General features: G+C 47.2%; 3 protein-coding genes across 10 annotated transcripts in view; 2 read left to right on the plus strand and 1 right to left on the minus strand.

The window, feature by feature from the left end:
- The first annotated feature begins 3,224 nt into the window (after positions 1 to 3,224).
- Positions 3,225 to 4,359, plus strand: LOC107268795 (zinc finger HIT domain-containing protein 3). The gene is made up of 3 exons (XM_015741919.2): positions 3,225 to 3,528; positions 3,606 to 3,805; positions 3,898 to 4,359. Exons 2-3 carry the CDS (start codon positions 3,738 to 3,740, stop codon positions 4,232 to 4,234), a joined length of 405 nt encoding a protein of 134 aa, XP_015597405.1. The 5' UTR covers positions 3,225 to 3,528; positions 3,606 to 3,737; the 3' UTR covers positions 4,235 to 4,359.
- LOC107268791 (beta-glucuronidase) lies at positions 4,326 to 9,050 on the minus strand. 4 transcript variants are annotated; one of them, XM_025086091.1, is made up of 12 exons: positions 8,895 to 9,050; positions 8,676 to 8,822; positions 7,092 to 7,271; positions 6,924 to 7,022; positions 6,683 to 6,859; positions 6,348 to 6,598; positions 5,994 to 6,273; positions 5,642 to 5,916; positions 5,291 to 5,552; positions 5,038 to 5,226; positions 4,803 to 4,941; positions 4,326 to 4,737 (listed from the first exon to the last, which is right to left on the minus strand). In XM_025086091.1, the coding sequence occupies exons 2-12, from the start codon at positions 8,682 to 8,684 to the stop codon at positions 4,568 to 4,570; spliced, it is 2,031 nt and encodes a 676-aa protein (XP_024941859.1). In that variant the 5' UTR covers positions 8,685 to 8,822; positions 8,895 to 9,050; the 3' UTR covers positions 4,326 to 4,567. The 4 variants fall into 4 exon arrangements, with proteins under 4 accessions (XP_024941859.1, XP_024941860.1, XP_024941858.1 ...); XM_025086092.1 differs by having other exon boundaries at positions 8,918 to 8,935; XM_025086090.1 differs by lacking the exons at positions 8,676 to 8,822; positions 8,895 to 9,050 and adding an exon at positions 7,652 to 7,803.
- Positions 9,051 to 12,502: 3,452 nt separating this feature from the next.
- The window catches only part of LOC107268792 (matrix metalloproteinase-2), a 79,074-nt gene continuing 73,216 nt past the window's right edge, over positions 12,503 to 18,360 (plus strand). The window contains exons 1-3 of one of the 5 annotated variants that reach the window (XM_025086094.1): positions 12,503 to 12,758; positions 13,765 to 14,681; positions 15,869 to 16,747. In XM_025086094.1, the coding sequence (XP_024941862.1) occupies positions 16,661 to 16,747 (87 nt within the window). In that variant the 5' untranslated portion in view covers positions 12,503 to 12,758; positions 13,765 to 14,681; positions 15,869 to 16,660. Of the gene's footprint in view, positions 12,935 to 13,764; positions 14,682 to 15,868; positions 16,748 to 18,360 lie in introns of all 5 variants that reach the window. The other 4 variants (XM_015741913.2, XM_015741914.2, XM_025086093.1 and 1 more) reach the window with 4 other exon arrangements.

The raw sequence follows: 18,360 nt of genomic DNA on the forward strand, positions 1-18,360 counted from the left end.
CCCTTGGATGTCGTCATAGACATCACCTAGATGAGAATTCTAAGTCGAGAGTTTAATCCAGGATGCGCTCCCACTCGCGATGGACTCTTCGCTCTTCTCGAGAATTCCGATTATTATGAGTTCATAGAACGAAACTTGAAAAATATAACTCCTCAGTCTTTTTCTTTAAAGTTCTGATAGACATTTAAGGATTTCACGTTGGCACTGCTGAACTCTACCGGGGCAATCAAGTGACAATAGAAACGTGACGCTTGTCTAGCTATACACGTATAAGTCACACTAACGAACCTCGTGCACGAACCTCATAAAAGGTAGATAATAAGCTTCTTAGGATTTTTCAAAATATTTCTCTCCGAATATCTGGGAACAACAGTAGCAGTCTATAGGTATCTGTCTTAGATCCGCTGAGAATCGGTAAAGTCAAGCTTTAAAAGTATTTCCGGAAGGCGCACGATTTGCAGTTCAAGAGAATCCAGGTACAGCTCTCTTGAAGTAACCAAAGCCAGCGGTGGAGAGAAATAGGTAAATAAAAAGAAGAATGAGATAAAAAAAGATAGAGAAAGGAGAAGAGAAACGATGCTGGCAACCGCTATATTTAGCCGGAGATACTTCGAAGAGATCTGAACGTGTCCGAGTGTCACTGGCATACCGAAGTCCCGAGGCTCGCGAGACTGAAGTCGATGTTGTAATCGAGTGGTGAAGTTTTTGCCTTGACCGAGGCCGCGTCGGAATAAGGCGAGACCAGGCAGGACAGGACGGAGAAGACACGTTCCCCTGGCTGCTGGTCGCACCCTGATCAGACTCTGGCCAAATTTCTAGAAGATCTTTGGCTTTTACCATGAGGAAAGTCCACTCGCTGAACATCGTGCTACGTCGGTGTCGGTTTTCCGAACGGCGTTGGTCTTCGATTCGAGAAATAAAGTCAAGTCGATCGATTGAGACCTTTTATTTTCCCGTTTGTTGACACGAATGCAGTCCGAGAGCATCGAAATTGCTTTTCGGATTCCAGCTGGTGAATCGAACGACCTCGCCAAGGTAAGTCTACGTGCACTGGCCCTCGCGGAGCCAGCCGACGATCAGTGAAAAGATCTTGCCGAGGTAGAGGATCTCTAGAAGGAATGTAATCCAGGGTGGCGAGCAGGTAGCGCAGTCTCGAGTCTACTCTTCGCCTCGTGGTGGTTAACCTGGCCCAGAAAGCAAGCCGGAACTGCCGGAGGAATCAATGACCTTGGGACGGCGAGTGCGACTCGCAAGCCAAGAGTAGCGGCGCTCCGGAGTGGCAGAGGCGACCGACGTTCGACGCCTCGCGAGATCAAAGAATAGAGACTCTAAAGAAGAAAGTTTCCTCGGCGTCGCGGAAGAGGCGAGGGGGTCAAGTCTGGTGCTTTCTCGGATCCCGGACCCGCAGCCAGTAGATTGACAGTAGATTGCGTAATTCAGGTCCGGTATGTCGCTGCCAGCGAGACTCAGGACGGTCGCGCGTTGCGATGTGTGGGACGCGAGCGAGTGTCGTTTGAATTTGCAATTAGCGAGAGCCCAAAGGTATGGTCGTGTGAGAGGGACCTCTGGCAGATTCAGCAGCTACTGGCCTAGCGTCCCTGGAAACGATTCTCCTTATTCCGGAATGATGATCAATCTACGAGGAAACGCCGGCCAGTCTTTTTCCTCGATTTACTCAATGTTCCTTCGTTGCATCGTTTTTCATCGACTCTCCGCGAAAGAGAATCGTCCGAAGAAGCCGGCTGCGAGCCACGACTCCCGCTTGACTACCGGATCTTTCCGTTTCCCGTTCTCGGCCGGTCAACGACGCAACTTACTTTTATTTACCATGGCCGTGCCGATTTCACTGGAGGGGCCAGGCCGGATACGAGCGATCTTATTAAAACGCATAGCCCCGACACTCATGGCTAGAATTTTAAAATAGTGCTCGCTACCACTACCTAACTAAGTACCTATTCCAGTCCGATGTACCGACGACTCCGTTAGTTTCCTGCCAGACTAGCCGCTAACGAGATCGTGCACGAATCTTCGAATGGCAACGCTCTTCCTGTTGAACGCTGCGTCTCCCACCGAAATCCGTCCATCGCGCACTTGGCGTCTTTCGTTCGATAAGACAATCTCATGGAGATTGTCTCGCCCTAGACTCTCCTCACCTTCGCTCCCAGAATTCTTCCTTGTAAATTCTAAATGGGTACTGAGACCTCTTATATTCTCATGGCAGCATCATTCCTGAGCTCGGCAATCGGGACAACAGAAGCAACCAGTAACAGTGGCAATGGCCGTGATACATTCGGTAACAGGAAGACAACGAATATTGCAATGTTAGAGGAGAGAACGAGTTCTCGATTCGACCGAAGGAGTAGGAGGATAGTGAGCGGCGGTAGCTTCGTCCTGCGAAAGAAGGAGAATCGTCGGCGTCGAGATCGCGTCCAGTTTGGAAGGGGCATTGCACACTGGAATGCGGGCGGGCCTTAGTCGACTGGCAACAGCTCATTCATGCCACCTGACTTACGTCATTCTACCTACTGGCTGCCTACTGGCCGACACGCATACATTCCCGTAACTCCGTTATTGCCTTTGGATAGCCAAAATGACAAACTGCTAAGGCAATCAATTGGCGAACCTATAAAAAGATTCAGCTAATGTTTTAGATGAAGTTCGATCAGGTTCTCCATTTATTTTCGTATTCCATCCGCGATCGCACATAGCGTAGAAAGCAAAGAATCCGCCATTTCACATTGGCAGATAAGTTCAGAGACGATGAAATTCAAATATAAGTAATTGCAGTATAAGCGCTGCAAGTGCAACGCTATCGTATCGTGACAATTATTTATGTCGGGTGCATTGACATTAGAACTGCTAATCTAGGTTTGTCACGATTGCGTCACTTTAGAGAACTTTAATGTTTACTGCGATTCCTGCAATTATGTTAAACGAATGTGACGCTTGAACACGAGCACAGTGAATCATTCCTCGTCTTTTTATTTTCGGTTTTCCAATCGTCGAAAATGAAAGTTCTTTAAGGACATGTAAAAATATTTTTTACCGTATCTGTCAGCTTCTAGAAAAAAAAAACATGGTAAAAATTCTGTTTGGATACTTGTAGTCCAAATTTAATTAACGAAGATGATATTCTACGATTCTTGCGTCCGTTTGAAAAAGTGATGTAGAAGGTTTCTCTCCGACCACTAAAGAGAGCGCTGGAGAGAATATGTGATTGACAGTTTGCTCGTAAGAAATAGTGTTAACAGGCGTCGTTCAATTTGGATAGTTATCACCCGTGAGGAGCAAGCTTTCCTTCGTAAGAATACCGTGGCGCAGAAGGATTTGCATGTGTTTACAAAATTGAATAATTTATCGAAGCAGATCTTGAGTATGATGGTCAGGAGAAGGAAGGGAGTGATGCAAAGAACGTTGGGTGAAGTGTTAAATATGAATAGCGACCCGTGAGAATGCTCACACGTTCATCTAGTAGGTGACATACAGCTATGTAAGGACAGGGCAGGACAGTAGCAGGATTAGGACCAGGTAAGGAATAATCGCGGTTAATTTCTTAAATTTGCTGCGAAAAATCATGAAGTTTCGTAATATGATGCTTTGATCAGGCGCCCTCTGTGAGATATAAGCGTCACTTCTTACGAGAACAAGAAACTACATCCGCCTGTCGAAGGATACGGTACAAGTGAGATATTATTGCTGAGACAGTAGTAGACAGTTATTTTTATTTGCATTTTGAGATGAAACTCTGTTGTATTTGCGAGAAATCAGACTCAGTTTATAAGTGTCCTACGTGCACGCAACCATAGTAAGTTGTATTTACGATTCAGTGAAGTGTGAGAAATCGATGCTGCTAGGTTATAACTTGACTCGTTTACAATGTGTACATGTTTTGCTTAGTTGCTCAGCGGTTTGTTGTAAGGAACATAAAACGATAGGATGTCATCCGTCATTGGAAGTTAGAGAGAATGAATCGCAAGTAGAAATACCACAGAGGGTGTATGACTTTCCAACTGAAGATACTGTACCGCCAGAGAAACTTGACCAACTTCGTTACAGCGAGCAGCTTAAAGATAGTCTCAAGAATCCACACGTTCGACAAATCATGACGTCTATTCTGAATGATCCAAATCCTACAAAAGCTATTGCTCTTGCTATGACTGAACCAATATTCATCGAGATGGCTGATGCTTGTCTCAGAGTTGTAGAACCTCCGGTTGATAATAAGCCGTGTTAACATAATCAATAACCTAATTTTTATATACATTATAGTATATTTATAACTACAGTGAAACTTATAAAGCCTGATGCAAACAACAACCAGTATATCAGCTTATATATAATCAATTTATTAAGGAAGAATACAAAGATCGGCTCTATTCCGTCTTCTATTTTTGTGAAATTTATAAAATTGAAGGAAAAAACAATTATTTGAAAAGTCTCACGTGCCATAGTCTTACATCATGTATTAAAAAAGAGATGAATTGATCAATTAATTAATTTTCTTGAATAAAACAATTTGTTGTCACTAAATTGATCACACTAGTGTTCCAAATAAAAACATATTCTCTCACAATTCAGAACGATGAGAATAATATAGCAGGATGTCATTCGGTGTCTGCGCTTGGTCCAATTCCTTTCCCAGGGCATGATACCTTTTTCTCACATGATGTGCCACCATTTTTGGTTGTCTGTCCCTGGTAAATATTCCTTTTTTATTTCCGCCAACCCTGGTATACGCTATAATCGAGAAAGTATGAATAAATTTCTCTTTTCAAAACGCTGTTATAAAAAAAAAAACTAACTTTGTGCTGTCCGAAAATCCGCAAAATTCCATATAAATTCGCCAATGAAGAATCCTTGCAATCTGAGATTATCGAAAGCTTTAAAGTGCTTTGAGAACATCTCAGTTTGATATTCCTCGCTCCAAACGTAACCCGGCAACTAATCGTGGATTAAAAATATCATAGATATTATTTTAACTAACTGTCATTGAAGATAAATAATGCGTTATTATTAATGTGTAATCAAGATGAGCACCTCATGTAGTCCCGGCATCGTATCAGCTCCGTACTCTGACATAAGAACTGGCTTGTCATATTTCCTGTGCCACGCCTCGGCTTCAGTCTGGACGCGATCCACGATCATGTCAAGGTTGCCGGTATTAGAGTACCAGGAGTTGTATCGATTAAAGCTGATAATATCGAGAAATTTGCCGGCCTTGTCCTCCTGTTAAAATACAATCGAGTCATATGGCTGCATTGTGAAAAACTCGCAGCCTTTGCAAAGTTACCTGAACTCCCCGTGCTAGCGCTATAGTCACCGGCCTCGTCGGATCAAGAGATTTCGCATGATGTGCTACCTGTTTGAAATATTCTTCCGCGTCGGGCAACTGACTTCTAGGTTCATTCGCGAGTGACCAGATTATCACTGAAGGTCGATTTTTATCTCTCCTAATGAGCTCCGACAAGGAGTTTTTATGTTTCCTCAGCAGAGCCGGTGAGAAATTCTCTGCATCGACGGATGGACACTCGTCGATAATGAGGAAACCCAACCTGGACAAATTGTGGATGTGTTCCGCATGCGATAAGTTGTCAGGTTGTCAAGTTGTTGATTTGAAGGGAACGTCGAATTTTTACCACACCTGTCAGCCATATCAAGGACTTCATCGCTGTAAGGATAATGACTTGTTCTGTATGCATTGGCGCCGACCCAGTCTAATAGTTCGTAATCCCTAGCCATAGTAACCAAATCCAATCCGCGTCCTCTGATGACGGAATCCTCGTGTCTCCCAAAGCCACGCATGTAAACTGGTCTATCGTTTAGTAAAAGGCTGGTGTTTGTCCATACCAAGGTCCTGATTCCTATGGGCAGTCTATAAATATCCTGCTGGCTGTCATTCTCGACAGAAAGTCTCACCTGAGAAAGTCAGCGTCGCATTGTCAGATGTATATATTCCTCGATATGACATACCATGTATTTAGATAAACAATTACCTCAAGAGTGTAGAGATAACCAGGATTTGGATCCATGCCTCTTGGCCACCACAATCTGGCCAAGGGAACCTCCAGAGCACCGGATATGGCGTAAACTGGTTCCTTCGTGGCTAAAGCTCCTTCGGCGTCTCGTAGAATCACTTGACAAACTGGGACTTCGTCCTCGCGCAAACCTGCTGCTTCGATCACGTAGTTCACTATACCAGTGTCGCCAACTAATTCCGTTTTCACGGATATGTCCGCCACATAAACCCTGGGCTTTGTGTGAAGGAGCACCGGTCTGAAAGTCCAAAGCACCGGAGTTCAAACGGCTTAATTCGTATTTAGCTAAAATACGGCGAATTAAAAGCCTACGTTCCAGACTCCAGATACCTATGGATTCCGGCGTAATTGAAGAAGTCGAAGGTGTAGCTCTGCACGTGCTTAGTGCCACTGTCCGTTGTAACCTGGACGACCTTACCCTGAGGAATACTCGTCTGCAAGAGGGTGTTATCCACGGCCACTGTTATTCTATTCTGCTCTCCGTATTTCAAGTACAACGAGACCTCAGCCTCGAACGGCAAATGGCCGATCTCGTGATTGGTCACAAGTGCCCCGTTTACCCACTATGGATTAACCGCATCAGTTCATAACTTTTAGTTTTACGCACTTGCATCAGTTCTCTGTTGACACCAGTAAATTGTACTGACCACCTGTGCGAGGTAATTGACTGAGCCGAATCTCAGGAAAACTCTCTGATCGATCCAGGAGGTAGCCACGAAGAAGGTCTTCTCGTACCAGACGGCCCCAACGTGGTCTCTTATCGCCGATGAGGTTGGTATGTCGTTGTAAGAGGAGGGGACGGGCATTTGAATAACTTTGCCTGCCTGAAAAAAATTCAACCTTTTCATTGATGCCCCGACAAGATGATTTTAACTTGCATTATTTTACCTTCGAAAGTTCTTGGGCGTACCAGGCTTCCCGGTGACCCTTCAACGTGTCTTCGGAGGGTGACACCATGAAATCCCACAATCCGTCGAGGGACTTGATCTACTCGTCCAATAGAAAAATGATGGATTAATTTTGACAAGAGCGAAGCCAGATGAGAGGTGACCTTACTTCGCGTGACTCGCTCTCCCGAGGAAAGAGTAGGCCCGGAAGGGGAGTCGGGGATGGGTCTTCCGGTAGGAAGATGTTCCTATCCATCGGACTTTCTTCAGTGCCAATGAACCCAATGTCAGCAGTCAGAACTGTTCCAACCAAACCCAGGACCGCTGTCCACGTGACTCTCGTATTATCCTAACGAAAAGAAGTTCAGTAGAACAACAAGTACTTATTAGGACGATCGCATATAGTCCTACAGTTTCAAATCAGCGCTCGGATCGAGCATACAATCGCTTTGGTTACTATGCGACTATTTATACTCGTGAAGCTCTAGGAAGCTGATAAGAACGATTCTCGGATATTACTTCTTTTTTTACGAGAAACTCGAGCCTCTGTATTTGTATCCTCAATAGGCAGCATTCTATTCCTATTCCGTTAACTTTGTAACATTTTTTTTTAACGGGCAGATATCTTTAGAAATATGTCAATATCAGTCTTAGGTTATTTCAGAGAAGGTTATGTCCGCTCAGACGTTATTATATGAATATTTTCAAATTTTAAATTCGTCGATTTACCTTTAGCGTGAAATTCTCGGCTTCGAAAACGTACATTTTAACCTTTTTACCAAATTTACCGACATTTGTAGAGTGTGCCGAACGAATTAAAAGAAGAACGATGCTTTCACGAAGGTTCGTTCTGTGATGCTAGTAGGCTAGCTTGGGCGTTCGCGTCGCGTGACATAAGATGTGCCGGTCGAGCGCAGCAGGCTGCTGCGTTATCGGCCAGTTATTCGCAGATAAACATTACGTGTCCCGAGTTCCTTTGAATTTGACTAAAAGTTACCGGCTGAGAGAATACGAAGAATATCGAGCAGTGAATAATCGTGCTATGCTATTTGGGCCAATATCACGCTTCCTGTCTTCTAGCCCCTCGGGCCCTCCTGTGTCCTGCAATCAGTGCCTTATTATTCTCTATGCCCTCTGCCCTCTGCCCTGTGCCCTGTGCTATGTGCTATGTGCTTTACGCACAACTTGCATGGAATCTGCAAGCGACAGCTGCGCTCTTCAACGTCTCTATTCGAGCTGATTCTTATCTTGCATAATAATTACTACGTTTTGTTTAAATTACAACTTTAGTAATTTACTTGTATTCTCCTGTGAACGTACTTTCCCTGTATGTCATACTAGTTGTGTATACTAATTGTGGACGCTAAGAGAACGCTTGTAAAGATTCAGTACTGAGGTCAAAATTGGCGACTAGCGACTCGCCAATCCTCTAGGAAGTTCATGCAGAATTCTTATAGCGGTAGAAAAACACGCGAACTCTTCGCTCGCGTAACTCGCGCAGTCCAGCTAGGAACTTCTCGAACTGCTACGGAAAAGCCTGAACGCGAGAGGAATTACGTTCGACAATCGAAATAACGATAACGACTGCGGCAAAAGTTCGATAAGAGACATTGAAGGGTTGCCGCAATAAATAAACAAGTTTCTCAAACTCCGTAATACGGAAGAAGCCGTCGCAGCTTCGAAAATCGCTGAAAACGCATGGATGAATCTTTATCGGAATTTCCAAATAATTTAAATTCGCCTGCCAACTTACCGGAAGCATGATCGATCAGATTGCGCCTCTTGAAATTCCAACGATCTCCGGCGACTTCGACTTGGCAAAAATCTTTCCTTCCACCGGTCGCTGTGCTTCCTCCTTAATTGACGGAGGCACTTTTCATTTTAGCGGTGACGTTTCTCGCTATCAGAAGTTCAAATAAACCTTATTATTGCAACTGGCACGGGATGATGTTCGCTCATCGAGGGAACTTACACCACTAGATGAGAATGAGTTACCTATCCCATCCGCACTGAAGCGTTGTGCCAGGCTGAGTCTCTTATATAGGGTGTCCATAAACGTATCCAGTTAGCTCGTTATCGTGCTCAGTAAGGAAAACAACGTACTGGGCTCAAGCAGTTTCCTTTATAAAACCAGTTTTTTCTGAAATATCAGTCATGCTTAAGGGGACCGGGATGCGTGTGATAACTTCCATACGAAATATCGTAATTTTTTTAAGATAGTAAAAAGTTATACGATCGCCGCGCATACATATTTTTGCAGACTGCATTTCGTTACTTACATCAGATTTTTATACGTTGTGACTCGTTAATCATTATGCGAGTTGGATGCAATTTTTGACTTCGCAATTATTCCTTTGACATTTCAGTAATCGAAGAGCTTCCAAGAATTGCGTGGAATTTTAAATTTTCGTGATTTGACATTCGAGGTGACCTTTGACCCTGTACAGGCCCCTTAAGGAAACTGTTGTAGTAACAAAACAAAAAATAAAAGCGATCAACCGATAACGTTCCTTCCCAGTGGCATTTCGGCTCCACCGTTACGAGCCAAAGAATCGTATCCCAGCAATCATACACTTATGGGTGGGATCGAGGATCTAAGATCGAAAGACTGACAAACAACAGCAAAGACACGGTATGCCAGATATGTACATTATGGATTTTGTATATTGGCTGAGAATTAAACGGGTGAACCAGAGATAGTACACGAAACGTGATATAACGAAGTTTTTCCGGAATAATCGACGACGGATTTTTCACGTTTCAGGCTAATTTATGCGTGTCGATATCAGACATCGAGTTTCTTCGAATTGACTTCCTTTACGAGCAAAACGTGCCCAGAATTCTTATCGGCAGAGCCGATAAGACCTCTTATGACGCTGGCTCAGTCGCAAAACCTACGAGATAGCCAGTTATCGCGGTTGACAAAGCCGATTTCTTCCTTAACAAAGTTTAGATCAAAATTAGACACAAAAACATGATCTTTCGTCTCTCATGCTCGTCTCGTTCCTCGGGATACCCCCCAGAAGATTCATGGCCGACGGGATTGCTAATTTGCGAACCGGCTTGGCCGATCAATAGGGGATCGACCTGGACCAATTTAGGAGACCAGTTGGATCCACCTAGAACTAACGGGGACTCTGTGGCCCTTTTCCACGACTCTCGTTCACACTGACACAGCGAACCAGCAGGTTGATTCATTTGGTCAATTGCCCTACCGGAGCCCATGCTCGTACGTAATATATTCGCTGGGGTAGAAGGTGCTCTTAGAAGCGAACACCCGATGGAAGAAGAGTTCGTTGCACTCCTGGAATCTTATACCGATTTACGATGCAAACTAGATGCACCCAAACAAACACAGCTTCTGCACAGTGCAGAATTGCTGATCAGTGATCTGATCTCCTCGTGAGGGTTGCGGAATTCACTCGAGTGGAGCTGTAAGGTTTAGCGAGGCGTCTACTTCTTTTGACGCTTCGCTAATTCCGCCAGCTGACGAGCTCGTTCGAAAGTTCGTGAAAGAATCTGATTCTACCTTATCGATCAGGAATGACTTTAGTTACCAACTGGCCAATCAGAGATCATTCCTCTGTGGCGAAGAAGATTCGTGACACGAGACGTAGGAGGTTAGCTTTGGCTACTCGCGTCAAGCAGCAGGGACTACGTTCACGCCGTGCGGGTTTTCCACTCCTCCCTGATGCTGCACGTAATCGGGCAATCCTACTTGAGTAAATGCTGCACGACGGAACCGTAGTGAATACGGCTCCAAGACGGAACACTGGCATCCAGCACGTGGCGCCCATCTCGGAGAGAAGCCAAAGTTTCACCAGTCGGTTACACCGCCGACTGCTCGTCCTCCGACCGAACCTTTCGCAGAATGGGGAAGAGCCATTCCCAGAGCCTCGGAATTCTCGAGCAGCCTGCGAGTAGCTCGATCTGACGACAATCGGACGACTCGGAGACTCGAGGAAAGCTAAAGCTAAAGCTAAAGCTAAAGCTAAAGTCCATTGGTCGGACGAGCTCGAAGGCTACGCTGCTGGTCGATTGGCAAAAAGGCTCTTGACCGTTGCCAGACTTGGATGGAGTTCAGCAGCCTTCCTAGCAATCAGTGGCTTCCGGTGTGTCGCGTCTGCCTCTGAATCATTTTGATACTCGTGTATCAATGCTTTCGTGCTGCGCTTTGTTTCCAATGTCCTGCGCGCGCGCTGCATCGGCAATCTGCGCTGCGCTGTCGCTTGCCTTTTATGGAAAGACTCCGCACTGCTAAAGTAGTCGGGCTTAACGAGTCATTCCGCAAGATCGTAAAGATCCGCCCTTTTAAAAATGTGCTGGTTCTCGAAGCTGGAGAAAAGCAAAGGCGCCGATTGTCGGTAACGGCGGCAGATTCCCTCGATGGTTCTCCTGCCATTTCTTGCTTCCGGATGTCCTTCGAGCGCTGAGAAGGACTTCCGGCGGGGCTCGAGAGGCAAGAATCAGGAGGTCCGAAGGAACTTGCCGTGAAAATCGCTCGATTGGATCTTGGAGCGTGTTTCCGGTTTGTGTCCAGCGCCCACACTTTTGTAGGCAGGATGAATCCATCGCGGGTTATCTTGCCCTCGAACGGACTTTATCTTGCGGGAAGCTGCTGGTCGTTGGCCCACGGGCTCCAGCGAGTGCCGGTTTAATGACCATCGTAATGACTAGCCTGGTTGGCCCATAAAGACAACAGAGAGAGAGAGAGAGAGAGAGAGAGCCAAGGCAGTCGGAAATCATTGCAGCTTCCTCGAGTGCCGTTTTCCAGTCCTTCGGCATTTGGCCTTCGCTTCTCCAGCCTCGGAGTTTCTTTGGCGACTCCTGCACCATTGTGCAGAGTGTTGCGTCAAACGCACGTGCCTTTAATCTAACATATCGAAGCCGGCTGCAGGTTCGATTACGAGAACGTGCAGAGGGTGGATTTCGAACGTAGGAGTCATTACGGACCAGGTGGCCAGACTCTCAGACGCTGACGCATAGGCTGGCCTGTCCAAGAACGACATGGCCTGGTTCTCTTTATTCCGGCAGAGGAGAAAAAAGTCAACTATGAAGAAAAAGTGAAGCGAAGCGAGGGGAAGCGCCCCGGCGGTGGCGGCCGAGCGGAGGGTGAGGCCATTAAATTCATTCTCGTCAACGGTCCGTATGAATTTTCCAGGAGTTAGTAACCCCGTCTGGCCGATATGCTGCCGTCGGCCCCTGTCGCTTCCGAATTTCACGAAACGAATTCTCCGCTGACGCAAATGAGAAAATTCGCCACAAATTTACAGGAAAATGCAAGAATGCCAAAAAAAGGAAGAGGGACGAAAAGGAGATTGTAATGTTCCAGGGGATAGAGGAACAGTGTACGCGGACGACTCGAGTCGTTCGAGCGTTCCCGACTCCCCATAGTCTTGGCGCGTGGGTGGCCCCGAGAGAGAAGATCCCAGCGAGGTGCGAGAGCGAGAGGACGGCCAGAGGCTAAAGAGCGAACGAGAGGAGGCAGGACAGGCGCGGTATAGGAGTGGCGCGGCGGAGCGGGAGCGGCCAGGAGAGGGCAGGAGAGGGCAGGAGAGGGGGATCCCAACGGAAGGAACGACAGTCGCGCGGTACGCGGCGCATCGCACGCATGGGCCGCGCCTGTGTCTCCATCATCGCCGTTTTCTGTGTCTCACGACTATCCTCGCTTTGCCCTTCCGCTCCGCATTTGCAGTCTCATTCCCTATTATTCGAATTTCCATAACTCTTGGTCCCCTCTTCCGGATAGGTCGCGCGCAACGTACGTTCACTGATCAAGTTGACAGGTCGTTCCGGCAGCGATCAGCCTCTGCCGTTTTGTACCGTGAAGGAACCGGTTAGTCTTTGGTCACATTAGTTCCAATAAAGAGGAACACTGGGAGGAACAGAGCCTCGCCTATCCGATGGAATATACATACCTTGTGATGGTTCAGTGACACGAATCCCCTTCGATCGGCAAATGATTTAGGAAGTGACAGGTGTCGCGGCTCGGATTGACAATTCTTGATTCACGTATGTAAACCTTATTGGCTACTGAGTTTTCAGGGAATTGGAAATTTCGACTCGAACGACCGAAGCTGATTGCAAAGGAGAAAATCGAGGTAGGAGGGCATGTCCTCGGGGGAATTGTCGGTTCTTCGTGTCTCGATTCCAATTGCTGGAAATCCCATCGGTATTCGAAGAAGGAAAACAGCTGAGCAAAGTCCTCGAACTTTATTTAATTTTTGCTGCCTCGCGACAGGCCAAACTAGCGAGGACAGGAAGGATCCGGCTAGAATATGTGCATCGAGCATTCGAGTTTACTCTCTATTGACACGTAGAACTTTTCACGCTAGGTGTATTAGCATATTGAACGAATTATTTGCATTTGGCGCAGATAGCAACAGGACGGAATAGGAATAATGCTGGGAGGACAAAACGGGCAAAACGGGCAAAACGGGCGCCGGTACACCTGATAACGGATCGGCAACGGTACCTCCCTCCTTTGCTCGGACCCCTCGGAATCGCGTCAATCGAAATGCACGCGTGTGTCCATTAACTCGCCGGCACTCGGCATGTGCTCAGTATCCAGGGCCCTGAGTCACGATAACAATGCGATATACATTGTACACCTATCAATAGCGGCTAGTGGCGCATTAACCCAAGCAGCCTGAAGCCGACGACACGAGGCGTCGCCTGACCGCTCGCTGTTCTTTCATGAATTTTCTTTCTTTCTTTCCACGCTGCGACTTATCTTCCCATTATTTACTCGAGGAGGCAATCTTCCCTGATTCGTGTCAATGGCTGATATCTCCTTCCCCTTGAGAGACCTCTCGGCAAATCGAGTGCTTTACTGCTTTCAGGGATTTCGTCCCCAAGTCGATCCCGGAGGATCAAATCAGCCAAGAGGAGACACGGAGCAGCGCTGAGGAATTTGGCAAAGATTATCTGATCGAAGAAATTCTTCGAAAAAGAAGATTCCCTCTGGCTGTGCCGAATCGTATCGCGACTCGAAACCAACTTACGTGAATTTACAAGAATTTACAAGAATTTACGAGGAATCGTCATCATCCGAGAACGAATGGGAGCGAGATAGCGCCAGCTGCGTCATCGTGGGAGCCAATTCTTTGGCATCGAGGAAAACCCTCTCTCCCTCCTCCCTCCTGCCCTCCTTCCCTCTTCGTTTCACGTGCGTAAACCCGCACTTGCGCTTTCACCATCTCTCTTCCACTCGCTCTCTTTTCGTCTTCCTCTGTCGGGGAGAAAGCAATAACACGATCAGGCGAATTCAGGCGAATTCGAATCGGAAAATTAATTTCTCGCGTATCGAAGGAAAATCCAGCCCACGGCTCAAACCAAGAAGATTCAAGATCCGTGCTGTCAGCAGGCTAGACTACAGTACGTTACGATATCTGTACCAGACTGTACCAGACTGTACCAGACTGTACCAGACTGCACCAGGCTGCACCAGGCTGCACGGCGCTAACTCTACTACTCTTCTACCGTTCTATCGTCATATCGATACTTCCCATTGAGTCCACGTACTGGCACAGCCTATATAGAATCGTATCGGTAGATTTTATGAAACTGAAAAGTCCATTATCTCCCTCTCTCTCTCCCTCTCTCTCTTTCTTTCACCGAGCCCCGATCGATTCGTGATCTCGCCGAAATGGCAAAAGTCTCGTCAGCCTGGATCGTCCCGACGTCGGCTCGTGACGTCGACTCACAATGACGCGCCTTCACCACGACGAAGGAACGTCATCGGATTCCCATTTGAGAAGTAAGTCTTGCGCAACGACAGCCTTAGGATAACCGTAGGAATGAAAATGTAGTACTTAGAGGAAGGAACGACGGTAGGGAGGGGAGAATCTTCTGTGCGACTCGTTTGTAAAATTATCCCTGAATTAACGCAGAGAGAGAGAGAGAGAGAGAGAGAGAGAGAGAGCCCAAGGGATGACTCACGTTAAGAAGAATATTTTGAGAAACAAGAGCAGAAGGCTTCGGGACGTGGAGATCGAGTATGGTCTTCCTCGTGGGAATTTTTTAGGGGATGTTGGTTGTCACAATTAAAACAGTAAGCCGGGAGACCCGTAGAAGATGCTTTTGTCTTTCGAGGAGACACGTGGCTCAATAATTTGTGTGTGTGTGTTCCTTTTTCCCTTGGGAAAATCCATTCCATTCTTTGGATTTAAAGGCGATTCACTTGAGCAACTCTTTTCGCGCTCTCTCCTGTCGCGAGCGAAAGCAACCTTTATTCCTTTATTCCCTAATTCCTTTGATGTTCCGGGTTCACGAGGAACGACTACCGGTCTGTCGGAATCCAAACATTTGTATTTTCCAGCTCTCGAATGCAGCAACCCATTATTCACAGTCGCACAAAAGCTCAATCGCCCGTTCGCTCCATTTACGAATTTCGAGCCTCGATTCGAGCCTGTTCCTTTCGAACCAATCTAACCAATCGAACGCTTCAACCAATTGGCTGTCCAATTTCCAGACTCTCGCAGGATGCTCACTCGCTAGAATATTTTCATCTTTCATCTTGGATCTATCTTGGATTCTAGAACTTGTGAACCAAAAGCGATGTAGCTGCCAGAGTCAGAATGATTTAAGGAACATTTTTAAAAGGCATCAGCGGATATAACTATATAAACTTGAATCACTTGATTGTTAAAATACTAACTCCCCCCTTCCTCCCCCGTCCTTCGTGGATTCGATGAATAATCAGATGTTCTTATTATTGACTAATCGGTAAACAGATGACGCTCTTGGATTTCTCTACGCAATCCTGCTGTCTGTTAGGTTCGGAAAGTCATCGGTATCCGTTAAGATTCAGATTTTAGAGGTTGCCCTTCCTGTCCATTGGCGCTTAAACTTGTAATTTAGTGAAATATTTTGGTCTGCGAAGATAAATATTTGTTGTTGTTGTTGTTTTTATCTGAAAATGACTAATCGACATATCATTATTAGGTTGACGGATGGCAGCCAGCCCATCCAGGGAAAGTCCGTTCGTGGTGGATCCTTCCGTGCTGGAAATCGTTTCCAGGATCCTCGAGCAGGAAGGCGCCAGCAGACGATTCGTCGAGGAAGACGAGGAAAAGGAACCGTAACCGCGTCCTCCTCTGGGCCGACTCAGTGTCGCTCACGAGTCATCGGATAATTCACAAAAGTTCCGAGTGCCTCCAATGTCTTCCTTTTCCTTTTCCCTTCTCCGGTGCGCATCCTCCGTTGAGATTGCCCTTGGATCGCAAGTGATATCAGTGCTATTGTGTGATAGTCAGTGGCTAAGAGCGGTGAACTCGTGACGGATCTTACTGTGTACAGTAATACTAATAATCAGTTTGTTAATAACGCATCGTGCTTCCTCGCGACACTCACCGGACGTTCCTGTGACTCTGTGGGCCATTACGGGCCATTACGGGCCATTACGGGAGGAGCTGTCACACACTTGGTCAGTCTTAAACGAACCGTCCGTGGAACTGGAACAGCAGGAGACTCGGGCGTCTTATGCGGTGGCCAGTCGGTGGTCGCTCGGAGGATCCTTAACACTCAGACGAGACGTAACGACGTTAACGAGCCTCGGGCTTTTTATTTCTTTCTATTCGCTCCTTCTTCGCGTGCTTCGTCGACGCGACTTTGAGGAGGATACCAGTGCCTCTTCGCTAACTTCACTAATAATTCCTCTCGGGCGTCGACTCTCAGTGCATCTCGAATAACCGGAAGTGGTGTCCTGGCCCTGTGGATTAAACGAGGAGCGAAGCCATGATCCCTGCCTACAGCATCGTCCTGATGCTCTTCTCCTGGGCGTCAGGAGCCCCGCAACCTGCTACCTACGCCGACTCCAGTGCGGTGAGTGATCGTTTCTCTTTTTAAATGAATTACTTGTCCATTCTATTCGAAGGTAAGGACCCTCGTCCTAACGATAAGAAGTGTCTGTTGCTCTTGGATTTCGCTCTCTCCTTTTATGGATTTAGGAAGTCTCGGGAGTTCTTCTTTTTATTTTTTCATTTTTTTCTTTTTATTTTTTCCTCTTTATCCCCTTCACGGACTTGCCGTGCCGGTGCATCAGCGAGACTAATTCACGGGAGGCATTATGCACGTGCACGTGGGGCTTGCAGGGCCCACTGGACGGACGGACGGGTTGAGTGTCCGCTAAGGTAGGCGGCGTCCTACAGCCTAATACATAGGTGTATGTGGGCTCGTAAAGCTGCTAAAGCTCCGAACACAGGAATCTGTCCGCGGGAGCCTCGGATCTTCTCCTCGAGCGTTTTCTAAGGCTTATCGCGACGCGCAAAGCGCAAAGCCTCCGGTGACGTTTCATGGCCGTCTTATTGAATTCTCTCTTCTACGAAGACGCGAGCTCCCCGACCTCCGAGATGTGCCTCCCCTTTGCTGTTTCACTCTCTCGCGGATGAGCTTATAAATTAAGATTAATTACCGGCCTATCTCGGCAGGCTATCCGCTGTGCCGCCTGCACTCCTACGAGCGCCGACATCCTCGATCTACATTTTATTTCGCAGCCGCCAATCACAAACAAAGTCTTCGGTATGTTTCTCGCTGCTGCGTAAAACAAAACTAGAAAATATAGCTTTTCCATTTTGACTACCCCGACAGCAGAATCTGCGCGCTGCGACTGGCGCCTAGTCGCCAGTTGGAAAGAGAAGGAGTCTCGATCTGTTCGGGTCCATTCAGCGTCCTTGCTTCCTACGTGCACGGAGAACACGTGCACGGATAAGCACTCGCGTGCGCCTACGGCACGTTGCGTGCGTAGCGACTGCGTAGCGAACCGCAACACTCGTGCCTCAACAATCGCCGTGACTCAAAGTTAGCGAATTTACGAACGAATGAAAAGCAGCAGCGGCAGCGGCAGCAAGGGTGGACGAGCGACTAATTGTAAAGACAATAAGGCGGAGGGCCGGTTGCTGCCTGAGGCATCGACTGCCGCGTTTCGAACTGGCGCCACTCGCTCCTGCTCGACAGGCTCGTCGTGGGTCGATCGTCGCTTCCTGGAACACCAGGCGCGAGCGTAACGCATAAATTTTCATAGTGCCGAGTTGTCGGCGATTCGCCCTCCCCCTCCCACCCACCGAAGGATGACTTCTCCATTCAGTATTCCTGCCGTCATCCCACCGGACCCCTACTGCCAAATTCATCCAAGAGCGTCGCGGCGCCTGAGGATTCGGCAGCTAGAAAAAGTGAAGGCAAAAAATGTTTGAATTTCCTAAGCCGGTTCTTTGGTTTCCAAGCGGCGGTCGTCCCGTTATCGGCCTTTTGTCACAATTCCTGATTGGCCGCGACGTTTAGCTTTACTCCGAAACCATTAAGCAGGGCATTTATATGCAATCGGGGTCGTTAATTGCAGGAAGCGCCGGCGCGCGCACGCTCACGCACACGATATTGTTAACGCACAACCCTCGGCTATGATAGCCAATCATAACGGGCGCAGCGCTGCCCGCGACCGA

The sequence above is a fragment of the Cephus cinctus genome, unplaced genomic scaffold (genome assembly GCF_000341935.2).
Source record: "Cephus cinctus unplaced genomic scaffold, Ccin1 Ccin1_scaffold0581, whole genome shotgun sequence".
NCBI lineage: Eukaryota > Metazoa > Arthropoda > Insecta > Hymenoptera > Cephidae > Cephus > Cephus cinctus.

Excerpts from the sequence above, each read along its gene's own strand:
- LOC107268795 (XM_015741919.2), top strand. The coding sequence starts at position 3,738 with ATGAAACTCTGTTGTATTTGCGAGAAATCAGACTCAGTTTATAAGTGT. Across the intron at positions 3,806-3,897 it reads CCTACGTGCACGCAACCATA|TTGCTCAGCGGTTTGTTGTA; the intron begins GTAAGTTGTATT and ends TGTTTTGCTTAG.
- LOC107268791 (XM_025086090.1), bottom strand. The coding sequence starts at position 7,687 with ATGTACGTTTTCGAAGCCGAGAATTTCACGCTAAAG. Across the intron at positions 6,599-6,682 it reads TCAATTACCTCGCACAGGTG|TGGGTAAACGGGGCACTTGT; the intron begins GTCAGTACAATT and ends GTTAATCCATAG. Across the intron at positions 5,553-5,641 it reads GTCCTTGATATGGCTGACAG|GTTGGGTTTCCTCATTATCG; the intron begins GTGTGGTAAAAA and ends CAATTTGTCCAG.